Below are 26471 nucleotides of genomic sequence, written 5' to 3' on the forward strand. Positions count from 1 at the left end.
TGTGGGAGCAAAGAATGCTCAATGGCATAAACATTGCCAATGCTAGGCTATGTACAATAACTAGTTGGTTTACTTGCAAACCTGTGTTAGTCCATATGAAAAATATACCAACTTAAAAATCATCGGGTACTAAAACCATTCAACCCACCAAGTAAAAAAAAATATAGGACTACAAATTTGGCATGGGTATCCTAACATCACTAGACCTAGCTATATACAGTACATAATATACTTAAATCTGATATTCAGAACTGTAAAGTTGCCACAAGCTAAAGGGACTAATACAGGAACATTTCTACAGTTGGTTGTGTTAATAGCACTCATTATACAAAAATTAATGCAATAATACTTTTTCCCCCTTTGAACTAGGGCCTAACTTTCTGAGGATGTTAATTTTGCACAGTAAACAGTATCTAACTTGGAAATGTCAAGACAAATCATAATTTAAACAAAAAAAGGATACTTATTTTGAATCATTCATTATTTAAGATGATAAAGATTAAGCCACCCAAGAGGTGGCACGGGAATGAATAGTCCGTAAGTTCATTACTTATGTTAAATATCATAAAATTTGTTATTGTTCTGCCTAATGTAATTTTCAGTGGCTGATAGAAAAAAGTATCTAGAAGAATCTACCCTAGATACATACATAATATGCATTGACATACCGTGTACTTAGTTTGCACAGTTTATGCTTCTCTAACATTTAAAATATTTTAACCAAAAATACACAAAATAGAATCGATTCACATTTTTCAGACCACTTTATAAAACCAGATTTGCCAGGTTTCAGGAATTACAGACACCTAACAACTGTTAATATTTGAAAATATAGTGCCCAAGAAGGCTAATGAATAGGTTGTTCACTGTTGAATGAATTACTGTCAGAATTACTGTCTGGTAATTCAAAATCAAAATGAAGTGCTTGAAAAACCAAGAAATTAAAATTCCCTCTTTATAAACTATGACACCACAAATTCCTTATGCTTTGGAAATATAGCTTTCCTATCTATAAATGTAGAGCAAATAAAAATATTATAAAAAGCCAAGGATTCTCAGAACAGGAAGACTGAAGAGAAATGTGTGTGGTGAGAGTGCATGTCGAACCTCTATATCAGATGGGTGAGATGTCCGGTTAGACATCCATCGTCCTCTACCAGCCGGCACGCCATTCAGGATTTGACGTATCCCATTCTGATAATACAAAAGACTCCAGTTATTTTTATTATGTGTCAAACACCAAGGATTAAATAACCACAGCAGAATGACAAGCTGCTATAAAAAATTAAACTCAAGTGACTATTAGAATTCGATGAGAAAAAATCGGCAACGAAGCCAGACAATAACTGATATTTCATCAAAATTCAATTTTTAGAAAAAAAAATTAAAAATTTAATTTGGGGTGACACTTGGTTAGCTATTTGTAGATGTCTTGTGCAATTGATTACTGTACATGCATAATTACTGTGCATATTTAGTCAATATGAATAAATATTTAAAAATAATTTTTGGATAGGAAATCTGAAAGAAATACAAGTGGAAAGACTAAGCTATCTACCCTAAATAAAAATGTTTATAAAGTGAATATTCCCCTCATTTAACAGAATGAGGGGAAAGCATAAAGAAACTAAGATCTATACTGCCTAATGGTAAGTCACTTGTCACTGACCAAACAATTGTGCACATAGGAGGGATATAACAAACAGAAGGGGGAAAGACAGGTGGCAGCAATTAGATGCTGACAAGGAATGGAGCACCTTCGAGTTGCATGAAGATCATGAATTCATGAGAAAGATTGAAAAATATTAGGAAGGAGTGTTACATGCATTTAAGAATGTTCATGACATCCCACAAAAATACTTTAGTTCTTAACTACAGTACCTAAACAAAACATTTAAGAAAAACAGAAAAAGACAGGGAAGGGGGAGAGGGAAAGAAAAGGAAGGGGTGGGGGGGATGAAGGAAAGAATAGGAAGGGAGGGAGGAGAGAGAAGGATGGGGTGGGGGGGGGGGGGAAGGAAAGAAAGGAAAGGGGGAAGGATAAAAGAAGGCAAAAAGGAAGTAAGGGAAGAGAGGAAGAAAAACAAAGGGGAGAGGAAGAGGGAGGGAGAGGACAAAGAGAAAAATGGGCATCATGGAAGTGAATTCCAAATTTTCAATGGCCAACTGTAATGAACTGTTCAATCAACAAAATGAAAACACTGCTTTACAGCAGTGACTGCCTAATAATAAATGAAGCAGGTCACTCATTCCTTGAATATATGCCACTCTTCATATTCTAGTTTTCTAGACTAGATTAAAGCAGAGCAGGGCAACATCACAACATTCAACCTATCTTGACAAGCCGTCATTTCAGTAGTCAACACAGATTTTAACAGTGTTACTGTTGGGTACAATGCCAATGTTTCAGGTTTTCCTCCTTGCCAACTTATCTTGAGTGGTTATCTTGAGATGATTTCGGGGCTTTTTTTTTAGTGTCCCCGCGGCCCGGTCCTCGACCAGGCCTCCACCCCCAGGAAGCAGCCCGTGACAGCTGACTAACACCCAGGTACCTATTTTACTGCTAGGTAACAGGGGCATAGGGTGAAAGAAACTGCCCATTGTTTCTTGCCGGCGCCTGGGATCGAACCCAGGACCACAGGATCACAAGTCCAGCGTGCTGTCCGCTCGGCCGATCGGCTCCCCCAGGTGGGGGAACTTAATGGACAGCAAGAGGATGTCTACTACAATTTACACGTTTGACATTAGCCAAGCTGTAGAACTCTCAAGAATTTTAAACAGGTAATTCAGCACACAACTAATGCACTTTGGTTACACAAGACCACAGTGATTCTATAGTATATTTTTTGTAATGACTCGCATTAGGAACATCATTCCCACAAGCTGTTTAAGAAATCCAGGCAACTGACAATGGACAGCTCCAAGTTCACCATGTACCCAAGCTGATATAAGAGTAGCTTCGGAAAATTCAATGTGGCATAAGCAGTATATGCACAAAAGAAATTACAAACTTCAAAATCAAACAGGAAAGAAGACTGCAAGTCAACTAATTAGAGCTCTATGAACTCTTATTCAGCAACATTTTTATGCCAATTCAAAGAGCCTTTACCATAAACAAATGTGCACAATAAACTCTTGAGGCCAATTCTCATTTTTTCTTTGTACCTTATAGTAAAAACCTAGATTCTTAGCTACATTTTAATCTGTTTTAAAGAAATCTGCCAACTCTTGGGCATGTATGTCCTGTGGTGGACACCACAGGACATACATGACAGGACAAGGTGGTGGGTACTTTTTCCCATTGGCAACTGTACATCGCCTGTGTGGTATTGGTGAAGTAGAGCGTTCAGTGCCCATGCGTCTTTCATAGAGGATGGAGGTGCGGAGTACTATTTCATAGTGGCGTATCCTGCAGTTTCTTAGCCGTTTCATAGTTTGTATTCCCGATGCCTTTCCTGTCTAAGAAAGCTAAATAGAAGAGGGAAAGTGTTACATGCTACATGACAGAGTACTAGCCAGGTAAATATTATGAAAGCAGCGAGTGAACAGATGTTTGTGGCGTCGGGGGATGTGGCTGAACTCGCCCAAATCTGAATTACCACTGCCTCTGTTTCACACTGCCTTACAGTGCCAGCTATCACCACCTATATGGTGACCTCGGCTAACGAATGCCCTAATTTATGAACTTTTTGGATTACGAGCCCAATTTCTTCGTAAAATGTGAATCGGCTTACTAGCATTGCCTCGAGTAATGTAGTTTGTTGATATGCATATAGGCAACCTAGCGCATGGTTCCTGGTAGTACCATCACCCGTGCTTCAGTTTACTAGTGCTTCCCGCTTAGTGAATCACGCATGAATTCTTTGTACAGAATTTGATTACTTTTCAGCCGTTTGGATTTTAAATATAAAAGTAATTATTATACATCATGCCACGGGTTCCAAGAAAGTCATTGGTAAGGTTCAATCTAAGAAAATACATGTGAGGATGACCATAGAGCAAAAACAAAGAGCTCATTCATAAACATGAATAAGGTACACAGGTTGTTGAACTAGCTAGGCAGTACAACGTATCAACGTTATGCACTGTAATTGCTAAGAGAAAGGACATTATGAATGCTCAAGTGGCAAAAGGCGTAGCAACAATCACGAAACAAAGAACACAAACACTATGTTGAAAGGGTTGTTATTAATTTGGATACACAACAAGTAGCTAGCAGGTGATAGAGTTTCAGAGGCCATCATTTGTGAAAGAGCAAGACTATTGCATGAAAACCTTTAAAAGAAAACCCCTGGAACAAGTGATGCAGATACGAAAGAGTTAAAGGCGAGCAGGGGATAGTTTGAGAAATTTAGAAAAAGTGGCATTCAGTGTTTTGAGTTGGTGGAGGAACACAGCCAAGAACTGACCACCAAAGAACTCTTAGCCCTTCACTAGGAGCAGCAACAAGAGAAAGCCGAGGAAATTTCTTCACGGGAGAAGAAGGCAGTACAGAATGTCCCTTCCTTAACAATTTAGAAGTGGTGTAGTCTATGGGAAGAAATGCAAACTTGTTGAAATGTGTGGAAGCATCTTGAGTGTGAAGAGAGTGGAATGTGAAGAGATGCTCCACACTCAGAAGTGTGTGGAGCATCTTGTCCATAGACTACACTAGCTCTGCTGGTGCACGAGTTGGCCAGAGGTGAAACAAAGCCAAGTTGTGAAACGTGGCCGAGGAAGTGTCGACCCTGAAAGCAAGCTGCAGCGGGTCCATCAGCACTGCACAATATGAGGCTACAGTACTTTGCAAGAGATGCCAATCCAAAAATTAACTAAAAAGGGAAGGCTAGAACAACCTGTACAGAAACAAAAAACAAACAACGAAGAGAAAAAGTGGCAGAACCACCATCACGAGACCTCATGATACTGTTACCTCCACAACCTCTGCAGGTGTGACACAATCAAGGAAAAAAATAACATTGTGCAAGGCATATATGCTACACTTTCTAACTCCAGGATCGCTTTTATGTAAAATATTAAGAACCTATTTACAATCTTTGTGATGCCAAAACTGGAATATGCAGATATTGTATGGTGCCCCCATTTTTAAGGGACCGTTCGATTAGTTTTGGAAAAGTTGTTCAATGTCAACCAATATTTTTTGAATAGTTGTATATGAAAAGGGCTGCAATTGTTCCAAGTTTCAGTACTATAGCTTAAATAGAAAGGGAGATATATATTTTTTTTCAATGAATATTACACATTTTCAAGCGAGTTCAAACCTTTCACCTTTTCAGGTATAATCATTCTATGACACTTTTCTGACACATTAGCATCTAATAAAGGATCTGTGGTTTGGGAGTTTCCAAAACATCTTTAGTCTTCTTAATACAAAGTCAAAGTTCCCCCAAAAAATTATGTAAATATGTCATGTTTATTGCTATTATAAAATCAATAAATGAACTTAGGGAAACAACACAACCTGACATTTTAGAGAAACTGTACATATAAGGTGTATGTTTCATGTAAATTGAATAAAAATAAAAGTTTGAAATCATTTATGTTACTTGAAAAATAAATCATTAAAATATAAAGTCTAAGGTGCTGCCATCTGTGGCCGAGGTTGACATCAACCAATTTTCTCCAAAATTGGCACCCTTACAGACAGGCTTACATGCAGTCAGGTGTATAAGTTTCGTGCAAATCGTTCGACAAAAAAAAAAAAAAATGAAAAAAAAAAAAAAAAAAAATACATTTTAATTTAATTTTTTAAATAAAACTAATTATATTTTTTTATTATATGCTATTGTAATAGCCGAGTCATAGACATGATTACAGTTGACACTTGTGTTAGATAATTGTTTTTGGCCATTTTGGAAAAATTGACACCTACTTCAATATTTTTTTCTCCCTATTTATGCTACAATGCCGAGACTTGGACCAGATGAAACCCTTTTCATATACAAGTCATCAAAAAAGTTTGATTGAAATCGAACCAGGTTTCATTTTTGGCACACAGTATTTGTATCTCATGGCCCCTTAAGCAGCACATCAAGTTGGAAAAGATACAATCAAATGCAACTAAATGTCTTCTGGAGTTGAAGAACAAGTTACAAGGCCAAACATACCAGAGCTAAATGATACAAGAGGCTATATCATCACTATATACAAAATAGCAACAGGAATAGAAAACTGACCAAAGAATTCTAGAAAATTAGAACTATAAAAAGATTTAAGCTAAGGAAAGAAAGCTCCCAAAAAAGTATTAGGAGGTTCACTTTTGCAGTGGTAAACGGTTGGAACAAGTTAACCTTTTCTCAATTTACTGATTTGGACAAAGCACAAATTCGCTTAGCAATATTTTACTTCCAATGCATGCTACAAAGTTACTATGCAGTGTAAAGTGTCCAATTCGGTTTTATTTTTAAGCTAAAGAGTTGTAGTTTATGATGGCATTTTCAAAAAGCAATAAAATTAAAATAAAATAATAAAATTCTAGTTAAATTTAGCGGATATGACGTTGAAAATAACTGCAGTACTACTGTCGTCATTGGAGTGTTTCTGGAAATTTAGAGCAGATGACAACTGTAGCACTCGCAAGAAGAAAAAAAAAAAAAAAAAAAAAAAAAAAAAAAAAAAAGCATTGGTAGCAGATACCACCAATGCTGTAAAAAGGTGGTGGATACCAAAACCATCAGTAGTTTCAAACTTATATGGCAGTACCAGAAAGAAAGGACACCATGAATGTAGCTCTTAAACTGTAGCTACACAACTACACTCTTAGGTAATTACTCTTTTAGGGAACACTTTCGTAAATCAAAATGAGAAGGACAAATTTTTATATTTACAGTACATCAAGACTAGCTAACTTTTGGTGTGCAGGTCTCTGTTACCTGTGCATGGTGAATAATAGTCATATATAATTTTTTTTACACTAATTGTTTGCAATTAACTGGAAAACAAATAATGAAACAAATTAAGTTTTTTTTCAATAAATGCAGTGTTGGATGAAGCTGAATTATAATGGATTTGAAATTGCCTAAATGCATTTCAAGGTTTTTATGAAATTTCACTACACTACTTTTTGTAAGGTAAGTAACAAACCTATAGGCATTCTACAGGCTTGTATATGTGAATTTCATGTTCAGTATCCATGCCAGTGTATTCTTATTTAAGATCTCTTGCAAATCATTAAATATATTTAATGGTAAATTTAGTGACACTACTTAATCAACTGTGAATGTCAATTACCTTTTCAAATTGTCCTGTAACCAAACTTCACCCTATATACCTATTGCAATACAAGACACCTAGACATTTGATGGAAAAGAAGAGCACTGTACAGGAAATTTTACCATGCATCGCTTTGCAAGAAACTGAACCAGATTACTTTAGAGAACGAATGTAATTTGAATATTAATGTAGTGTACTGTTGCTGCATTCTCTTTCTCCCCCCCCCCCCACCACCACTACCAAATAACCAATAATCTACGCCAACATGCCAAGCCACGGTACACAACTGGTAGACTCAGGAAAGCCAAGGCAGCTGTCCAAGTAAGAATTAGCCAGTCGCCAAATGCCCTGAGCATGACTTTCCTGAGATCACCTTTGCTTACAAAGATGTAAAGGTCACAGCCACACATCTCTTAATCTACTTAGTCTACAAATCACTTAAAATTCACAGCAATGGGCAAACGTGCAAGATATTAAATAGAGCAAAAAGTTGTGACTTGCCCTTGAATAAGTGTACAGTATTGATTAATGGTACAATAATGAGAGAGAAGGTTAAGTGTTATGTGCACAGGCTGGGATAGTGATGAAAGTGAATGTAATGATTATGGAAGGCTGTGTTTGTATAATGGTGGGTTGGGGTTGGTGGCAATTTGGGTGTCAGTGGTGGCAGAAGGGTGGGTGGGTAGGTTGGAATTGGTGACAGGAGGCTGCTGTGGTGGTGCCAGAATCTTGGTAATGGCAGAATGTTGGGTGCACTGGAAGGATGACTGGTTTTGGTTCAAAGCAATATTGAGTGGGTGGGTTGGTTGGTTGGTAGCAATGTTTGGTTGGATGGTTAGTGGTAATGGTTAGTTAGAGGCAACTGTGGGAGGGGTGGGAGAGTTGGTTAACGACAACAGCAGGATGAGGAGTTAGTAGTGTGCTTTGCCCACTTGGATATGATGTGCCATGTGTGTGTACAAGTGAATGCAAAATTTTACATTTTTTTTAGCAAACAAGTGTTACAGTAACAAAAATTCCATAAAGTGCATCACTATCGGTTGAGAAAAAACTTAACATTAAACTCGCAAAACTGTTTTAAATTTTGCAGTGCCTACTGTGGTGTATAAACAGCATGCCAGAGAGAATTCAGTCACATGAATATGTTTGTAGATTACACTAAGCTACTAGGGAGAATAAAAGACTAATGCCCTTCAAACTGCCCTGGACAAAATATGCAAATAGAGCAACCATTTCAGAAGAAATTGAATGTGGAGAGATGCCAGATATGTTATGAGGAATAGGGAAACCTATAAATTGTGCAAAAAGATGTTAAAAGAACTATGACAAAGAAAGGTCTCATGGTTACAGACAGAACTGTTGAGAGGGAAGCCTACACCACACCTCCAGATTTCTAAATTAGAGAAAGGGGATTTTTTTTTTTTTTACAATATTCATGAGACCAAAATTAGAATATGCAACAGTTCTATGGTGTCCATATCTTAAGCTGCACATCAACAAATGAGAAAAGGTTCAAAGACATCCTACTAAATTACTTCCAGACCTACAAACACAACAGCTATGAAGAGAACTGCAGGCATTAAATATAACAAAGCTAAAAAATTCATTGCATTCACAGCCCAGGTGAATGGAATAACAAAGCTAGTACTGTAAGATGCAAGAGGAGAGGCGATATGCAAAAATACAATTTATTGAAAAGCTGACAAATTACGAACTTTTTAAAAGTGCAATTTCAAGAACAGAAGACTTGGCTCAGAAAACCAAGGTGCCAAAGTTATGTACAAACACTCTTTTATGAACAATTTAAATAATTTAGTTAAGATGGTGGTGGATGCCAATACTGTAACTTGGAAGCTTCAAATTGTAGAATGTTTAAGATTGTAGGGAGAACAGGAGCATAGCTTTCATTGTGTAACCACTTCTAATTACACATTTACACTTTTAATAATTGATTAAAATTTTTTACCCACTCTCTTACACCCTTTTTACAAGTGCACACACACTTTCACCCCCTTTTTTCACACAAACAGCAAATTAAGCAGAATTAATTTGAACCTAAACAGGTGAGGGCTGTTCGAGTCCAGTTGTAGGCGATACGACATTTGCAGCAACAATTACAGCACATTGGCTCTTATACCCATGTTACTTTAACCCGACTACTATAAAAATATCATCAAAGCAGAATTACTAACTAGCTCCTTTACCAGAAATGCCAAAGTCAATATGATTATTATTAGACTATTTCCTATTCCTTTGGTAGCCCTGCATATACAGAGGATGTAAATTTTACTTAAGTCTTTAATGTAGTCCAGCAGTATACATGTCAGCGAGTTAGTTACCAAGTTATTATGATGTACTGGTATTTAACTCTCGAGACACCAAGTGTCTACACAGTCGTGTGGCTGGGTCAAGGAATCAGATCATATAATGTACATGTAAAAGTAATACTGTACAAGATCCACATTTGAAAATGTGGATCACTGGTAGGAATCTCTGTCTTCCACAGACAATACTGGAGGCTGTTTGGCAAGGCCATAAGCAAAAGCTCTGCAGCTAGGGCTGCAGCGTTGAAAATCTATCTACACTTATTGAATTACGTAAGTATTGGGAACAGGTTGAGGGTTACAGTGGTGTCCCAGGTAACATGAAAGTTGAAGAAAGTTTAAAAGCAAATAAGATACACTAAACAAGTGAAGGCAAGTGAAAATAGAGTAGGAAAAGTTTTTATAGAACGAACTATTGTCAATAACAAAAATGGCCACCATCACCATGGGGAATGTAAACACACCAACAGATGATTGTTTCAAAGGATTCTCACCACAAAATATAAGGAAAGGTGTTCTTGGCAGGTTAGAGAATTGAGGATATGCTAAAGAAGTATGAAAAAAATACTTAAATTGGAAGAGGACGATAGAGCTTGCAGGAGTGAGCATCGCACTCTTAAAACTCTAAAGTATTTTTCAGTACTAGTATATAGTATATGCAACCATGATCACAATAACACTGATCCAGGTATGCAAAAAACCACATGTGAAAAATAGAATGCTTAACGCGTTTTCGGTTAATTCGTCTTCATCAGAGCAAAGTAGAATGAAAATGGAAACATTGTTGATCAGACCTTTATGCCCGCCAGGGCAGATCACCTGACCACCAAGAAAAGGTGAAGGAATCGAAATACAAGAAAGAAGGTAACTGCAAAAGGCCTACTGGCCCATTCTAGGCAGCTATTTATATCCAGAACTAGAAGATATATAAAAGTGCCACACAGATTAAATGGATGCTATATTGTATTGACGTGCTATATTCAGGCTTATATGGGGATCGAACTTGTACATACCAGGGCTCACATTAAGGCTATTACAATGTTTGATCCGAGTAGACTCACATTTCGTTCAATGAAACCCTTACTTTTAAAATACATTTTGCCCCTCCGAAGTCGATAGAATGATCACAAACTGGAATGTGAATACAATGCACTGGAGTGCTGGGCTATTTGAATAGCATATGAATGTTTTTTTAAATGCGAGGAAAGAGATTTACCTGTCTGACCTATGTAAACACATACACACTCATTACAAAGGATGAAGTACACACAACCTGCTACAGACGAGAGCGAGTTCTTAATTAACATGGACTTTACTGTACAAATCATTTTTGAACACTTGGGTTAATAAGGTTTTTAGGAAAAAAAAAAAAAAACTTTAAATTAACCTACTGTATATTTAAAATTCTAACACTATTGCCCACTAATGACGAAGTAAGGAGTAAAAAATTTAGTAGTTAAATGTCCACTAATGATGAAGTATGGCATCAAAACCTAAAAATTTTGCCCTGCATTCGCACTTGGCTGTGGGATGGTCGCGCCACGGTTTTGGACCTTATATGCATTATACATAAAGTTGAAAAGAGTACACACATTTTGCTTGATTAGCGCTCACGGGGGTAACACGATGTCACTTTTTGTTTGCTGTGGATGGTACGCCGGGCTTCTGGAGTTTATGTGCATTTATTCCTGTAGAGAATTCATTTGCGAACACATTGATACCAAAATGAAAGATCTATGACGAGAATTGAGGTGACCAAAGTGAAAAGAGTGTACACATTTCATTGCTCTTGAGTACTCCCAGGTAACATGCTCTCTCTCTCTCTCTCTCTTTTATGCAGGTAGTATGCTGGGCTTTTGGACTTTATATGTATTTAATCCTGTAGAGAATTCTATTGCAAACACATTGATACCAAAATCAAATTGAAAAACCTAGAACGAGAATCGAGATGAAAAAGTTGGAGAGTATTCACTTTTCAGTATTACCACACACATTAATGGAAGGCCAGGCACCCCTTGAGAAACTAGAACATTGGAGGGGTGACAGGTAAGGTAACATGGATGACAAATTGTCTGATAGAAAAATGAGGGCAGTAATCAGAGGCAAGGTATTGGACTGGAGAAACATCGTAAGTGGAGTACCACAGGGTTCAATTTTTGAACCGGTGATGTTCATTGTCTATATAAATGATCTGCCAGATGGAATACAGACTTATATGAACATGTTTGCTGATGATGCTAAGATAATAGGAAGTATAAGTAACTTAGATGATTCTAATGCCATTCAAGGAGACCTGGACAAAATATGTATATGGAGCACCACTTGGCAAATGGAATTTAATGTGCATAAATGCCATGTTATGGAATGTGCAATAAGAGAACAGACCCCATACAACTTATAAATTATGTGGAAAATACTTCTGATAAAGATCTAGGAGTGGTTCTAGATAGAAAATGATCAACTGAGGACCACATAAAGTACGAGGAGCCTATGCTACACTTTCCAACTTCATAATTGCTTTTAAATACATGGATGGCAAAATAAAGAAATTGTTCACAACTTTTGTTAGACCAAAGCTAGAATATGCAGCATTTGTATGGTGCCCATATCTTCAGAAGCACATCAACAAACTGGAAAAGATGCAAAGACATGCTACTAAGTGGCTCCCAGAACTGAAGGGCAAGAGCTTTTCAGTTCTTGGCAAGATCCAAGACGAGGTTAGAAGCATTAAATATGCCAAAGATGGACCAAAAATAGACGATATGATCACTACGTACAAGACAGTAACAGGAATTGATAAAATTGATAGGGAAGACTTCCCGAGACCTGGAATTTCGAGAACAAAAGGTAGATTTAAAAAAAAAAAGCGGCCAAATAAATAAGAAAATTCACTTTCACAAACAGAGCAGTAGACGGTTGGAACAAGTTAGGTGAGCAGGTGATAGAGGCCAAAACCGTCAGTACTTTCAAAGCGTTATACGACAAAGAGCTGGGAAGACAGGACACCACGAGTGTAGCTCATCCTGTAACTACACTTAAGTAATTACACCACCACCTCTATGGACACCACAGCTGAATTCAGGATCCCCGAAGTGAGAATCTCGGACTCCTTTCGCCTTCACAGATGTACTGGACCTTGCCACTGTACCTGCCTACTCTGGAGCCTTCAGCCAGCTTGGATTAACCCCCCCCCCCCAAGCCTTTTTGTTTTGTGAAGCTGCGTCACCTCATTGAGGCAGTCATTACCCTTTGTGACAACTACTTTTACAATACTCAAAGATGCACCAGTCATCTGATGTAAGCCATGCCACTGGGCCACACAGGGCCACTGGGCAAACAGTCCTAACCAGTAAAAGCTATAATTTTTGTGTTTTAATTATCAGGGGAGAGCAAGCCATTACGACTTTATAGCACTTGGAAGGAGTCGGGATAAGGATTTGGGGTGGGACGGGGAAAAGGAATGGTGCCCAACCACTTGTACGGTCGGGGATTGAACGCCGACCTGCATGAAGGGAGATCGTCGCTCTACTGTCCAGTCAAAGTGGCTGGAATGTATATAGCTATTAATGCTTGTTATTTTATATTATAAATTCCAGATGAAATAACCCAGTTCACTATATTTTACATCATGATACATTGCTGTTCCAATCTCAGCCATGACTCTGGTCCCTCTGCAGTTCAAGTGTTTTGATTTCATTCACAATGTCCTAGGTTTGTTTTCCACAAACTTATTATCACATGCTACAAGAATTCAGATCCGTAACAAATAATGAAAATCTGGATTTTTAAATTTTGCAAAAAAAAAAATAAATAAAAAAAAAATAGATAATGAGAAAATGTTAAGAGTAAAGTGGTCACCTGGTTAAGTTGTGGTAGGCATCAGGTAAACAAAACTACAGAAAATGGTGTTTATATAATTACATAAATACATTGCAGCAGTAAACAGCTGGTCATGTATTGTGCTCAAGTACACTTCAATAGTTGTCATTTAACACATTAAAACATCCTTTGGTAGCGTGGAGGTGTAGTAGTGAGGGCAGACATGAGGTGAGGCGCGCGTGAGGTAGTAGCCTTGAGGGTGCCGGGGGGAGGTGGTGCGGCGCCTCACTCCATATGGTGCACCCTCACCCCTCAACACCACACTCCCCAGGTGCTCTACCACACCTACAGGTATACACGGTGCTCACACACCACGGTACTCACAACATAGTAGCTGCTGTTGGGCACGGGGCCCGCCGGCGGGTACCCGTTCGGGTAGCCGTTCGGGAACATCACTCAAGTGGCAGTGCACAACTCTTGGCGGTAATCAATGTGCGAGGATAAGGTTGGTGAACAATCGTTCCACTGCTGGGCCATATGTTTGGCTACAGCCACCACATCACCCAAAGTCACTTGCACCACCACCACACTTTCACAAACACGGCTCACCTACGGCCCACTACAAGTCCTCCCTCCACACACCGCACTCTTTAACCCTCCCCTACTTAATTCACCAGTGGTGTACACTAGTACTGGCGCCGAGGGCTCAGTAGTGGGGCGACAGTAATAAGTAGCGAGTATAACACGTGGATTATAAGAGGTGGAGAGTGTGTGAGCGAGGAGTTAAGCCAGAGAGTGTGTGCACATGTGGCAGACCAGTTACACCGCCACCCGCCAGAGGTCTCCACCCGCGCCCTCTCACGTGACCACCACGACGTCACAACCCGCTCAACTTAAATCCCTCACCCACGTCCACTATAGCCCTTCTATGGCAACATTACGTCACCGGCTTCATCAATGAGTGCTGGGTGTATGTAAAGTGGAAGGTGTAATATAAAGGGAGGAGGTGGGTGAAGGTGGGAGGCGAGCGGTCGACCTTCCTAAGGTTGTGCCGCCCCTCCCACTCCCCGCCGCCACTGTTGCCACAGCGTCTTAACTCTCTAGCTTCATCTCGCCCACTAGAAACCAAATGAATTCATCGACATCCAACATAATATATTCATATCACATAATATATTCTGACATCCATATACCTTTACATCTACGTACTTATATACAAATCTAATAAGCAATGAGACCTTATAATAAGGTAGTTGTCAACGCGTGTGCGCTCTGCGCCTTATCAACTAAAATAAGATTTAGTCAGATTTCCCTACGGAAAATAATGCGCAGTTTAAATGCTTCTGTATAGAAATTATAGATAAGTACGACCTTTGAATATACATGTGGGAACGCACGCGCCGCAACGCACGGAATGCATATTGTGCAGTGTGCACAGTAGCGTCTCTCAATACACCTCACCTGACTCAGTGCGAGCGAGAAAAATAAAAATAAAAAGGCACGGGCTCACCATAGCCCGTGCTACTTGGAACTTTGTTCCAGGTAGCAAATCTTTAACAACAACAACAACGAGAAAAATAAATTAAATTAATTTATATTATAATATAAATATTATATATATATATATATATATATATATATATATATATATATATATATATATATATATATATATATATATATATATATATATATATATATATATATATATATATATATATAAAAAATAAGGCATACATATACACAAAATTACACACGGGGGGGGGGGGTTTGATATAACGCCAGACTTGTCACCCTGAAGCCCATATCAAGAGGATAACATCAGCGGCATATGACAGGTTGGCCTCACGTTGCTGGAAGACAGACCAACATAAGAAATTTGTGTAAGGAATCATTCATAACTTTGTATACCACATATGTCAGACCAATCCTGGAGTATGCAACCCCAGCATGGAGTCCATATCTAGTCAAGCATGAGACTAAACTGGAAAAGGTTCAGAGGTTTACCACCAGACTAGTACCCAGATAGGTATGAGCTACAAGGAGAGACTACGGGAATTAAATCTCACTGGTTTAGACAAGAGCTGGGGTGAACAGGATCACCACATACAAAATGCTTAAAGGAATTTTAGAGGTAGATAATGACAAGCTATTTAATACAAAGGGCACACGCATTAGGGAACACATGTGGAAATTGAGTGCCCAAATGAGCCACAGAGATATTAGAAAGAACTTTTTTAGTGTCAGTAGTTGACACATGGAATGCATTAGGAAGTGATGTGGAGGAAGACTCCATGCATAGTTTCAAGTGTAGATATGATAGAGCCTCTCACCTGTAACTCACGAGTATAGCTCTCACCTGTAACTTCACTTTGGTAATTACACTTAGGTAATGACCTAAAGTGTAATATTTTCAGTGTATATTTATACAATTTGCATTAGTTTAGAAATACTGAATAATCATAACTAAAATATGTACATTTTTGCCCTATAACATCAGCTAATTGATTAGGCACACACCCCTATATATCCTGTGCAGTGGAAGCTTAACAAAAATGCAACATAAGCATTGTAGAGAAAATACAGAGAATGATGACAAGTTTGAAGACTTCTATTGAGGATCTTTCCTATGAAGTAAAGGATATGAAGAGGGTCATGAAATAGTCGGGGCAGGCCAGTACCCCACAACAATGGGTAAAAACTGGAGAAAATTCAATTTAAGAGGTATACGTATACAAAAGTACCAGTTTGGAAAAAGGATTGTGGAATGGGTGAGAGGGGTGGATTTAAATGGAACTGGGCAGTATGGGCCAATAGCTGACCTATGCAATGCTCCTTAATTCTTATATGCCCTATGTTCTAAAAAGTGCCCTAAAGAGCGGTTATATGAATATTCCGATTCTGCATACGCAATAATTTATTGGCAATTCTAATTTCAACAAGTCTCGGGAATTCTTCCCTATCAAATTTATTGATTCTTGTTACTACAGTATTTTGTATGTAGTGATGGCTTTTTTCTTCTTTCTTCTTCTAGTTTTGGCATAGTTAATTCCTCTAACCTTTCCTTGTGGCTCTTATCCTTCAGTACTGGGACCATTTAGTTGCATGTCTTTGCACCTTTTCTAGTTTGTTGATGGGTTTAAGATATGGGCACCATACAACTGCTAAATATTCCAGCTTTGTCTACCAAAGGCTGTGAACAATTTCCTAAGTATTTCACCATCCATGTATTTAAAAGCATTCTGAAATTGGAAGGTGTAGCATAGGCTCCTCACACAATGCTATTTATGTGGTCCAAGGGTGATAATTTTCTATCTATAACCAGAGGGAGCCGAGCGGACAGCACGCTGGACTTGTGATCCTGTGGTCCTGGGTTCGATCCCAGGCGCTGGCGAGAAACATTGGGCAGAGTTTCTTTCACCCTATGCCCCTGTTACCTAGCAGTAAAATAGGTACCTGGGTGTTAGTCAGCTGTCATGGGCTGCTTCCTGGGGGGTGGAGGCCTGGTCGAGGACCGGGCCGCGGGGACACTAAAAAGCCCCGAAATCATCTCAAGATAACCCCTAATGCAAGTTTTTGCATTAATTTTCAGTGCGATGTGCATTAGAATGGACTCTTAATTGATGACATCTGCCATGCCAGTGCTAGTTAGGGCAGGAAAAGAACACTTTCATAAAGTAGAAAATTTTCAACCAGATTTTTTATTTTATGGATCTTCAGCCCCATCATCACACCTTGTAAATGTTTCAAGTCTACTGTATATCACAATCAACCTGTGGTTTCCTGTGTTATCTGTGGTCAGTAATGAGGATTACTCCTCTCATCCTGGCTTAAGTTCGTGCCCCTTCTTGTGAGCACCTGTCAATCCAGACTATTGTTGATTACTGTCTTCACACTACAGCTCAGTTCGTGAGCCCATTATGTACATCTAACCTTTACCAATGTTGCTATAGGTTGGTTATGTAGTGCACAGTAAATGAACTAAATCAAGTAAATAATACCATCTTCAAGCTTATCTGTACATAGGTTATGTAAATTGTACTAGATTAGCTGGTCATGTTCCACATTGAAGACTTCATTTTCTTCAGCTATATTTGTTACATGGGCTGAAACTATACCTTTTAATTACAGTAGGCAAAACCTCAGTAAATATCAGTGCAGATATTGAGAGTGCCTCTTTAACCTTAACTCTGACTTAGGGGCGCCTGACAGCTGGGTGGACAGCACTTTGGATTCGTAGTCCTGAGGTTCCGGGTTCAATCCCCGGTGAAAGCGGAGACAAATGGGCAAAATGTTTCTTTCACCCTGATGCCCCTGTTACCTAGCAGTAAATAGGTACCTATTTACTCTTGAAAAAATTAAAGGTTTAGTAGTCTTATACACATTACTATTTTCCTCCTACTACCTAATGAATGCAAAGAGGAGCTTTGAGAGCCATTGTTTACCATATTTAACAAATCATTACAGTCAGGCAGTGTCAGTCATGAAAGGTTGCTAATGTGGTACCAATTTCCAAGAAAGGAGATAGATTACTTGCGTCAAACTATCGGCCAATTAGCCTAACGTCTATTGTGGGAAAATTACTTTAATCGATAATTGCAAATACCATTCGTCTTCATTTTCAAAAACATATATTAATAGACACCCGGTTGATGGGGTTCTGGGAGTAGTTCTGCTCCCCAAGCCCGGCCCGAGGCCAGGCTTGACTTGTGAGAGTTTGGTCCACTAGGCTGTTGCTTGGAGCGGCCCGCAGAGCCACATACCCACCACAGCCTGGTTGGTCCGGCACTCCTTGGATGAACAAATCTAGTTTCGTTTTGAAAATGTCCACGGTTGTTCAGGCAATATTTCTTATGCTTGCTGGGAGGGTGTTGAACAACCAGGGACCTCTGATGTTTATACAGTGTTCTCTGATTGTGCCTATGGCACCCCTGCTCTTCACTGGTTCTATTCTGCATTTTCTTCCACATCGTTCACTCCAGTGCATTGTTATTTTACTGTGTAGATTTGGTACTTGGGCCCTCCAGTATCTTCCAGGTGTATATTATTTGATATCTCTCTCGTCTTCTTTCTAGTGAGTACACTTGGAGGGCTTTGAGACGATCCCAATAATTTAGGTGCTTTATCGCGTCTATGCGTGCCGTATATGTTCTCTGTATTCCCTCTATTTCAGCAATCTCTCGATTCACAACATGGGTTTACAAATGGCCGTTCATGTTTAACAAATTTGCTATCATTTTATTCCAGCATAGTTGATAGTGGTAAGGTTTGTGATGTGTAACTTGACTTTAGCAAAGCTTTTGATACAGTACCACACGAAAGACTGATTAAAAAGATAGAGGCTCATGATATTGCGGGTGCTATATTAAGTTGGATTAGGGCATGGCTATATCAAAGCAAACAGAGTTAGTATAAATGGGGTTAAGTCGGAGTGGGAAAATGTTGTCAGTGGAGTGATACAAGGCTCTGTCCTAGGACCTCTGTTATTGATAATACATATATATAAATGATTTAGATTCAGTTTGAGCAGCAATATTTGCAAATTTGCCGATAGAAAAACCGGGAGGGAAATAAACATGGAAAAAGATTATCACTTCAAGATGATCTAAATAGGGTTTTGAAATGGTCAAATGATTGGCAGATGCAGTTTAATGCTGACAAATGTAAGGTTTTAAGGCTAGGTAATAATGATGATATACAGTGGCACCTCGGAATACGAGTGTCCCTGTATACGAGTTTTTCGGAATATGAGCTGGATTTGCTCGGAATATGAGCGTTGCCTCTGAAGATGAGGATGTTGATACTCGTACAGGCTAACCTAGCGCGTGGTGACACGGCGATCGCCCCTCAGTTTACCAGTGCCTCGCACCCAGTGACCTTCCCGCCCGAATTCTTCACCAGGATTTACAGTGTTTTGTTGGATTTTTGGCTATTTGACCATAAAAGTTGTTATTATATATCTCACCATGAGTCCCAAGAAAGCCAGTGGTAAGGATCAAGGCAAGAAAGCGCATGTGAGGATGACAATAGAGGAAAAACAAGAGATCATTCGGAAGCATGAAAATGGTACACATGTTGTTGAACTTTGTAGGCAGTACAACAAAGCCACGTCAACAATATGCACTATACTTGCCAAGAAAAAGGCCAAGTGGCAAAAGGCGTAAGAACAATCATGAAACAAAGACCACTGATCAGAATTACATTTCACCTTTGTGAATGTACATTAATGACACTATGTAAAAGACACATCAAACACTTTATGTAGGGCATACGTAAATCTGTGTATCTATGTATTTACGTATGTAGGTTAGCTTAACATTTTAAAAGCACCGAATCACCTTCAGTGGTCGAGTGTTCAATAAACCCTTTAACTATATGTTTAACACTTCTCTAACCCTGTCCATGGAGGACAGAAGAAAATGTATATATGCTGGTTAGCACTGTAAATGTGTGGCCACGTCTGTGGTAGAAAATAATAATTAATAAAAAAAAAAAATACTTGAAGTGGAAAAGTTATTAATTTGGATACACGACAAGGAGTTAAAGGGTGATGGTGTTTCAGAGGCCATCATTTGTGAGAAAGCCAGGGTATTGAACAAAGACCTTGTAAAGAAAACCCCTGGAACGAGTGCAGATATGATAGACTTTAAGGCAAGCAGAGGATGGTTTGAAAAATTTAGAAAAAGAAGTGGTATTCATAGTGTTGTGAGGCATGGGGGAGGCTGCCAGCTCAGACAAACCAGCACCTGAAAGATTTATTGAAGAATTTAACACTTCAGCGTTTTGGGCGAGCGAGCGTTTCTACTACCCTAGTGGTTTTGGACGTTCTGCAGGAGCTCGCGGTAATACTGAAAAGTGTATACTCTTTTCAACTTTGTCACCTTAATTCTTGTCCTAGGTTTTCCAATGTGATATCAATGTGTTTGCAATAGAATTCTCTACACGATTAAATGTATATGAAGTCTGAAAGCCCAGCTAACCTGCAGGAAACGGAGAAAGTGAGAAAGTTACCGAAGAGTGTGCAAGAGCGATAAAATGTGTACACTCTTTTCACTTTGGTTATCTTGAGGTTATCTTGAGATGATTTCGGGGCTTTAGTGTCCCTGTGGCCCGGTCTTCGACCAGGCCTCCACCCCCCAGGATGCAGCCCGTGACAGCTGACTAACACCCAGGTACCTATTTTACTGCTAGGTAACAGGGGCATAGGGTGAAAGAAACTTTGCCCATGGTTTCTCGCCGGCGCCCGGGATCAAACCCGGGACCACAGGATCACAAGTCCAGCGTGCTGTCCGCTCGACCGACCGGCTCCCTACTCTCTATTCCGGCTCTCTGGTCACCTCAATTTTCGTCCTAAGTCTTTCATTTTGGTATCAATGTGTTCCCAATAAAATTTCCAACAAGAGTATATGCATATAATTTAAAAAACAGTGGCGCACTCCACCCGCCGACGTGATGAAAGCAGGGTGAGGGCCAGGCCATCCATTAGAGAGCTCATTAATACTGAAAACTGTATACTATCTTCAACTTCATCATCTCAATTCTCGCCCTAGGTTTTCCAATTTGATATCAGTGTGTTCGCAATAGAATTCTCCACACGATTAAATGTATATGAAGTCCGAAAGCCCGGTGTACCACCCGCACAAAACAGAGAAATTGAGAGCATGTTACCCGGGAGTGCTAAAGAGCAATGAAATGTATAAACTCTTTTCACTTTGGCCACCTCAATTTTCGTCTTTGATCTCATTTTTATATCATTGTGTTCGCAATAGATTCTCTACAGGAGTATATGCATATATAAAGTCCAAAAGCACGGCGTACCACCCACAGTAAACGGAGAAAGTGACGGCGCGTTACCGCAGTGAGAGCCAATAAAGAGCAATAAAATGGGTTTGCTCTTTTCAACTTTGTTACCTCAATTCTGGTCATAGGTCTTTCATTTTGGTATCAATGAATTCACAATGAAATTCCCTACAGGTGTATATGCACAAAGCCCAAAAGAACGGCGAGAAAGTGAGAGCAAGTTACCCGGGAGTGCTAAAGAGTAATAAAATGTGTACACTCTTCACATTTGACATCTCAATTCTCATCCTAGGTCTTTCATATTGGTATCATTGTGTTCACAGTAGAATTCCCTACACGATTAAATGCATGTGAAGTCCAAAAGCCCGGCGTACCACCCGCAGCAAACAGAGAAAGTGACAGAGCGTTACCGCAGTGAGAGCTAATAAAGAGCAATAAAATGGGTTTTCTCTTTCAACTTTGTTACCTGAATTCTGGTCATAGGTCTTTCATTTTGGTATCAATGGATTCGCAATGAAGTTCCCTTCAAGGGGTATATGCATATAATGTCCAAAACCCCGGCAAAAGCAGGCCAATTTTTTTTTTTTTAACCTTTGATTCCATACTTCGTCATCGGTGGGTGAAAGTGTTATAGAGTTTGCAGAGGCTGAGGGATACCTACCGCAACAAGTGTTTAATTGTGATGAGACAGGACTGTTCTGGAAAAGATTGCCTAAGAGGACATACATTACCATGGAGGAAAAATCATTGCCCAGACACAAGCCTATGAAAGATAGGTTTATGCTTGTGCTGTGTTCAAATGCGAGTGGCGATTTAAAAATTAAACCCTTGCTTGTGTATCATTCTGAAAATCCAAGGGTTTTTAAACAGTATAAAGTGAAGAAAAACCAAATGTGTGTGATGTGGAGGGCTAATAATAAGGCATGGGTGACTAGGATTTTTTTTGGAGTGGGTGAATGGAGTGGTGTGCGCTGCCATAGAAAAATATCTGCAAAAGAAATATTTGCCACTCAAGAACCTGCTTCTCCTCGACAATGCTTCTGCTCATCATCCAGGCTTGGAAGATGAATTGTTAAACAGATACAGTAATTTTCTCACAGTAAAGTTCCTTCCTCCTAACACCACTCCTCCAATTCAGCCTATGACCAGAAAATCATAGCGAATTTTAAGAAACTGTGAAAGAGCATTTTTCCGGAAATGTTTTAAGTAACTGAAGCCACAAGGCTAACCCCTCAAAGAGTTCTGGAAACACCATTTTAACATTTTTAGTGCTTTAAAACGCTCTGACAAAGCCTGGCAAGAAATGACTCAAAGAACCCTGATCTATGGCTGGAGAAAATTGTGGTCTGAATGTGTGACAAAACTAGACTTTGAGGGGTTTGAGCCTGTAAATGATGTGCCTATTGTTGAGGAAATTGTTACTCTGGGCCAGCAAATGGGCTTGGAATTGGATGGCGATGATGTGGAGGAGTTGATGGAAGAACACAACGAAGAACTGACCACAGAAGAACTCCAAGCCCTTCAAAAGGAACAGCAAAAAGACCCAACTGAGGATGTTTCTCCAGTGGAGGAGGACGAGACAGCAGTGAATGTCCCTTCCGCAACCATTAAGAAGTGGTGTCAGATGTGGGAAGAAATGCAAACTTTTATTGAAATGACTCGCCCAGAGAAAGCTGTAGTAGGTCGTCGCATTAATCTTTTCAATGCCAATGTGATGCCTCACTACAGACATCTTGCGAAGAAGGGAAAAACAATCGTCAATGGACCACTTTGTTGTGAGAAAATAGAGCAGTGAGCCACAACCAGGACCTAGTGGTATGCAGGCAAAACGTGCCAGAGAATGCACTCCAGAGAAGTCCTCACTGCCTGATGCTATAATGGAAGGGGACTCCCCTTCCAATCAGTAACATCTCTCCTCCTTCCCCCTCCTCACCATCTTCCATACACCAACAGCAGTCATCAGCAAGGGTAAGTAGTAACTTGAACATAATTTGGTAATGTAGATTTCGATGAATTAGGTATAAAAATTTAGTTTGAAGTGAGGTTTTTGGGTAGTCAGGAACAGATTAATTCATTTCCCATTTCTTATAGGGAAATTAGCTTCGGTTAACGAGTTTTTAGATTACGAGCTGTCTCCAAGAACGGATTAAACCCTTAAACCGGGGTACCCCTGTAGTTACAAGATACGAGCTAGATGGTGTTGAGATTTCGAAGTCTGACTGCGAAAGGGATCTGGGGGTTATGATTAGTAAGAATTTAAAACCAAAAATTCAATGCATAAATGTTCGTAATAGGGCAAATAGGACACTGGAATTTATTAATCGCAGCGTTACTAATAAGACACCTGGTGGTGGTGGTCAGCTTTATCTTGCTCTGGTTAGGAACCACTTAGATTATGCAGGTCAGTTTTGGTTGCCGTACTATAGAATGAACATCAATTCACTAGAACGCGTCCAGTGTGGGATGATAAAAGATAATACCGCAAATTAGAAACCTGTCATATGAAGAAAGACTGAAAGCTTAAATTACATTCGCCAGAAAGGCGAAGAGCTATGGGTGACATGATAGAGGTGTACAATTGGATGAATGGATATAACAAAGGGGATATTAATAGGGTATTAAAAGTATCAACACAAGACAGAACATGAAACATTGGGTATAAATTGGTTAAGTTTAGATTTAGGAAAGCCTTGGGTATATACTGGTTCATTAACAGTTGTTGATTTGTGGAACCAATTACCGCGTAACATGGAAGTGGAGTACCTTGATTGTTTCAAGCGTGGGTTGGACATGTATATGAGTGGGATTGGGTGGTTATAAATAGGAGCTGCCTCATATGGGCCATTAGGCCTTTTGCAGTTACATTTATTCTTACATTACATGTTCTTATGCTCTTAACCCAACCAGACTTCCTGCTAGCAAATGGTTTTTCTACTCACAAATTAACCAGTACAGTATCCCCCTTAAAAATTTAATGGCAATCCTTTGAGTAATAAGAGGTAAACATATCACCAACACAGAAAATACCCATGGCCAGCACAGTACCACAGTGTGTGTGGCTGAACTGGGTCACCCACAAAACATTACATTCTAGTATCTTTATTACATGATTTTGAATTACGTTTGCTGTATATGAATAATTTTTTTTTTAGTAATATTTACCACTGAAGACAAAATAATAATAAAACTTGAGAAAATATGATTGGTGAGTACTGTATTAATGGTGCAGTCAGTCCCTATTTTCCATACTTACATGACATTTTGAAAGATATCTCTGGATATTACCAATTTCTTCATTGAGGTGTACTATATACTGATAACTATTATACAAGTCCCTCTGTGTCCAATTACTTGTTTGAATATACCGTTAATACTGAAATTTGTGACACAATGCGGGCAGGCAGGAAGAGAGTACCTATCTTTGAGAGGAGTGATAGGAGTGGTGACTGCCAGCTTTGAAAAACTGACAAAATACTGGCACAGAAGTGGAAAGATGAGCATAATGTGACTATGATAAAAGCCAATCACACCAGTGAGATGGGAGACAGAAGGAAGAAAAATCCCAAGATCACAGAAATGATCTATAAACCTGATGCAATATTTCAATAACATAAATATGCCTTTTTGTGGACAAGTGTGACATTACAAGGGATAGTAAACAGTAACCAACCATTAGAGCCAATTTAGGCTGCTTGTTTATTTCAGAATTACATTATGATGGCTGGGTGGCAGAATGGGTATGCAAATGTACGAAATGTTAAAAGAAACTTTCTGCCTCAGTGATATCACTATGTTCAATGTATATAAACATGGTTTTCAATTCTTTTTCACATTGTACATTAACATTTTGTATCGGTTAATGGCAAATAAGATAAACCATATAATCTTTACATGGCAGACCCAGATCCAGCCCAAACATGTTTAAGTTTGCTTATTCACAATTATGTTTAATTGTGCTTATGCACAATTTGATTTGCTTATTACGCACACCACCCCTAACCTACTGGGCAGCAGTAGAAAAGTTAGCTTACTTGCATTTAGTACCTACAGTTAGCAAACTGGGGATATCTGTCTATACGCATATAATGTCGAAACCCGCAGCATGCCCCTCCCACAGCCAAGCCGAAAGCAGGCCAAATTTTTAAATTTTTGACGCCACACTGCGTCGTCAACGATCGGAAGTGTTAAATCAAGTTACACTGTACTGTATACACATTTCCAGTGAGGCGAGTTACAGTGATTAGGCGAGCACATTTCCAGTGTATCCCAAGAATCCTGAACTTGATACTATAAAGTATAATGGAAACATTCACAATTTGAATGGATTTTGTTATGGGAAAAATGTTAAAATCTGAAAGTTACCCAAATAGTCACACAGTAGTTTCAACACTACTAACATGGTAGTGTTTCAACAACAACAGAACATGGGTTCTGAGAGAATGTGCATCTGAGCTCAGCATTCCACTTCAACTGATTTTTCAGGCATCCCTGTGTACAGGAGTTGTAGCTGATGTGTGGAAAAAGGCTAACATAGTTCCAATCTACAAAAGTGGAAGCAGGGAAGACCCCCTTTAATTATAGACCTATATCATTGACAAGTGTAATAGTCAAAATATTGGAAAAAATAATTAAAACTAAATGGGTAGAACACCTGGAGGAAAACGATATAATATCGAACAGACAGAATGGTTTTCGATCTGGAAGATCCTGTGTAACGAACTTACTCAGTTTTTATGATCGAGCCACAGAGATTTTACAGGAGAGAGATGGTTGGGTTGACTGCATCTATCTGGACCTAAAAAAAGGCTTTCGACAGAGTTATCCATAAGAGGTTGTTCTGGAAATTGGAACATATTGGAGGGGTGACAGGTAAGCTACTAACATGGATGAAAAATTTCCTTACTAACATGGATGAAAAATTTCCTGACAAAAATGAGGGCTGTGATCAGAGGCAATGTATCGGACTGGAGAAATGTCAAGTGGAGTACCACAGGGTTCAGTTCTTGCACCAGTGATGTTTATTGTCTACATAAATGATCTACCAGTTGGTATATAGAATTATATGAACATGTTTGCTGATGATGCTAAGATAATTGGGAAGATAAGAAACCTAGATGATTGTCATGCCCTTCAAAGAAGACCTGGACAAAATAAGTATATGGAGCAACACTTGGCAAATGGAATTTAATGTGAATAAATGCTATGTTATGGAATGTGGAATTGGAGAACAGAGACCTTACACAACCTATAAATTATGTGAGAAATCTTTAAAGTATTCTGACAAAGGATCTAGGGGTGGTTCCTAGATAGAAATCT

The 26471-nt window shown here is 39.1% G+C and overlaps 1 protein-coding gene across 21 annotated transcripts in view; it reads right to left on the bottom strand.

Moving 5' to 3' along the window:
- LOC123757993 (eukaryotic translation initiation factor 4 gamma 1) overlaps positions 1-26471 on the bottom strand; it is a 189598-nt gene that overhangs the window by 99000 nt on the left and 64127 nt on the right. For 6 of the 21 annotated variants that reach the window (XM_045742083.2, XM_045742081.2, XM_045742084.2 and 3 more), the window contains exon 7: positions 1108-1194. The exons of 4 other annotated variants lie outside the window; for them this stretch is intronic. In XM_045742083.2, the coding sequence (XP_045598039.2) occupies positions 1108-1194 (87 nt within the window). Of the gene's footprint in view, positions 1-1107; positions 1195-13739; positions 14458-26471 lie in introns of those variants that run through there. 11 more of the 21 variants (XM_069338930.1, XM_069338929.1, XM_069338928.1 and 8 more) reach the window with 8 other exon arrangements.

The sequence above is a fragment of the Procambarus clarkii genome, chromosome 40 (genome assembly GCF_040958095.1).
Source record: "Procambarus clarkii isolate CNS0578487 chromosome 40, FALCON_Pclarkii_2.0, whole genome shotgun sequence".
NCBI classification, from domain to species: Eukaryota; Metazoa; Arthropoda; class Malacostraca; order Decapoda; family Cambaridae; genus Procambarus; species Procambarus clarkii.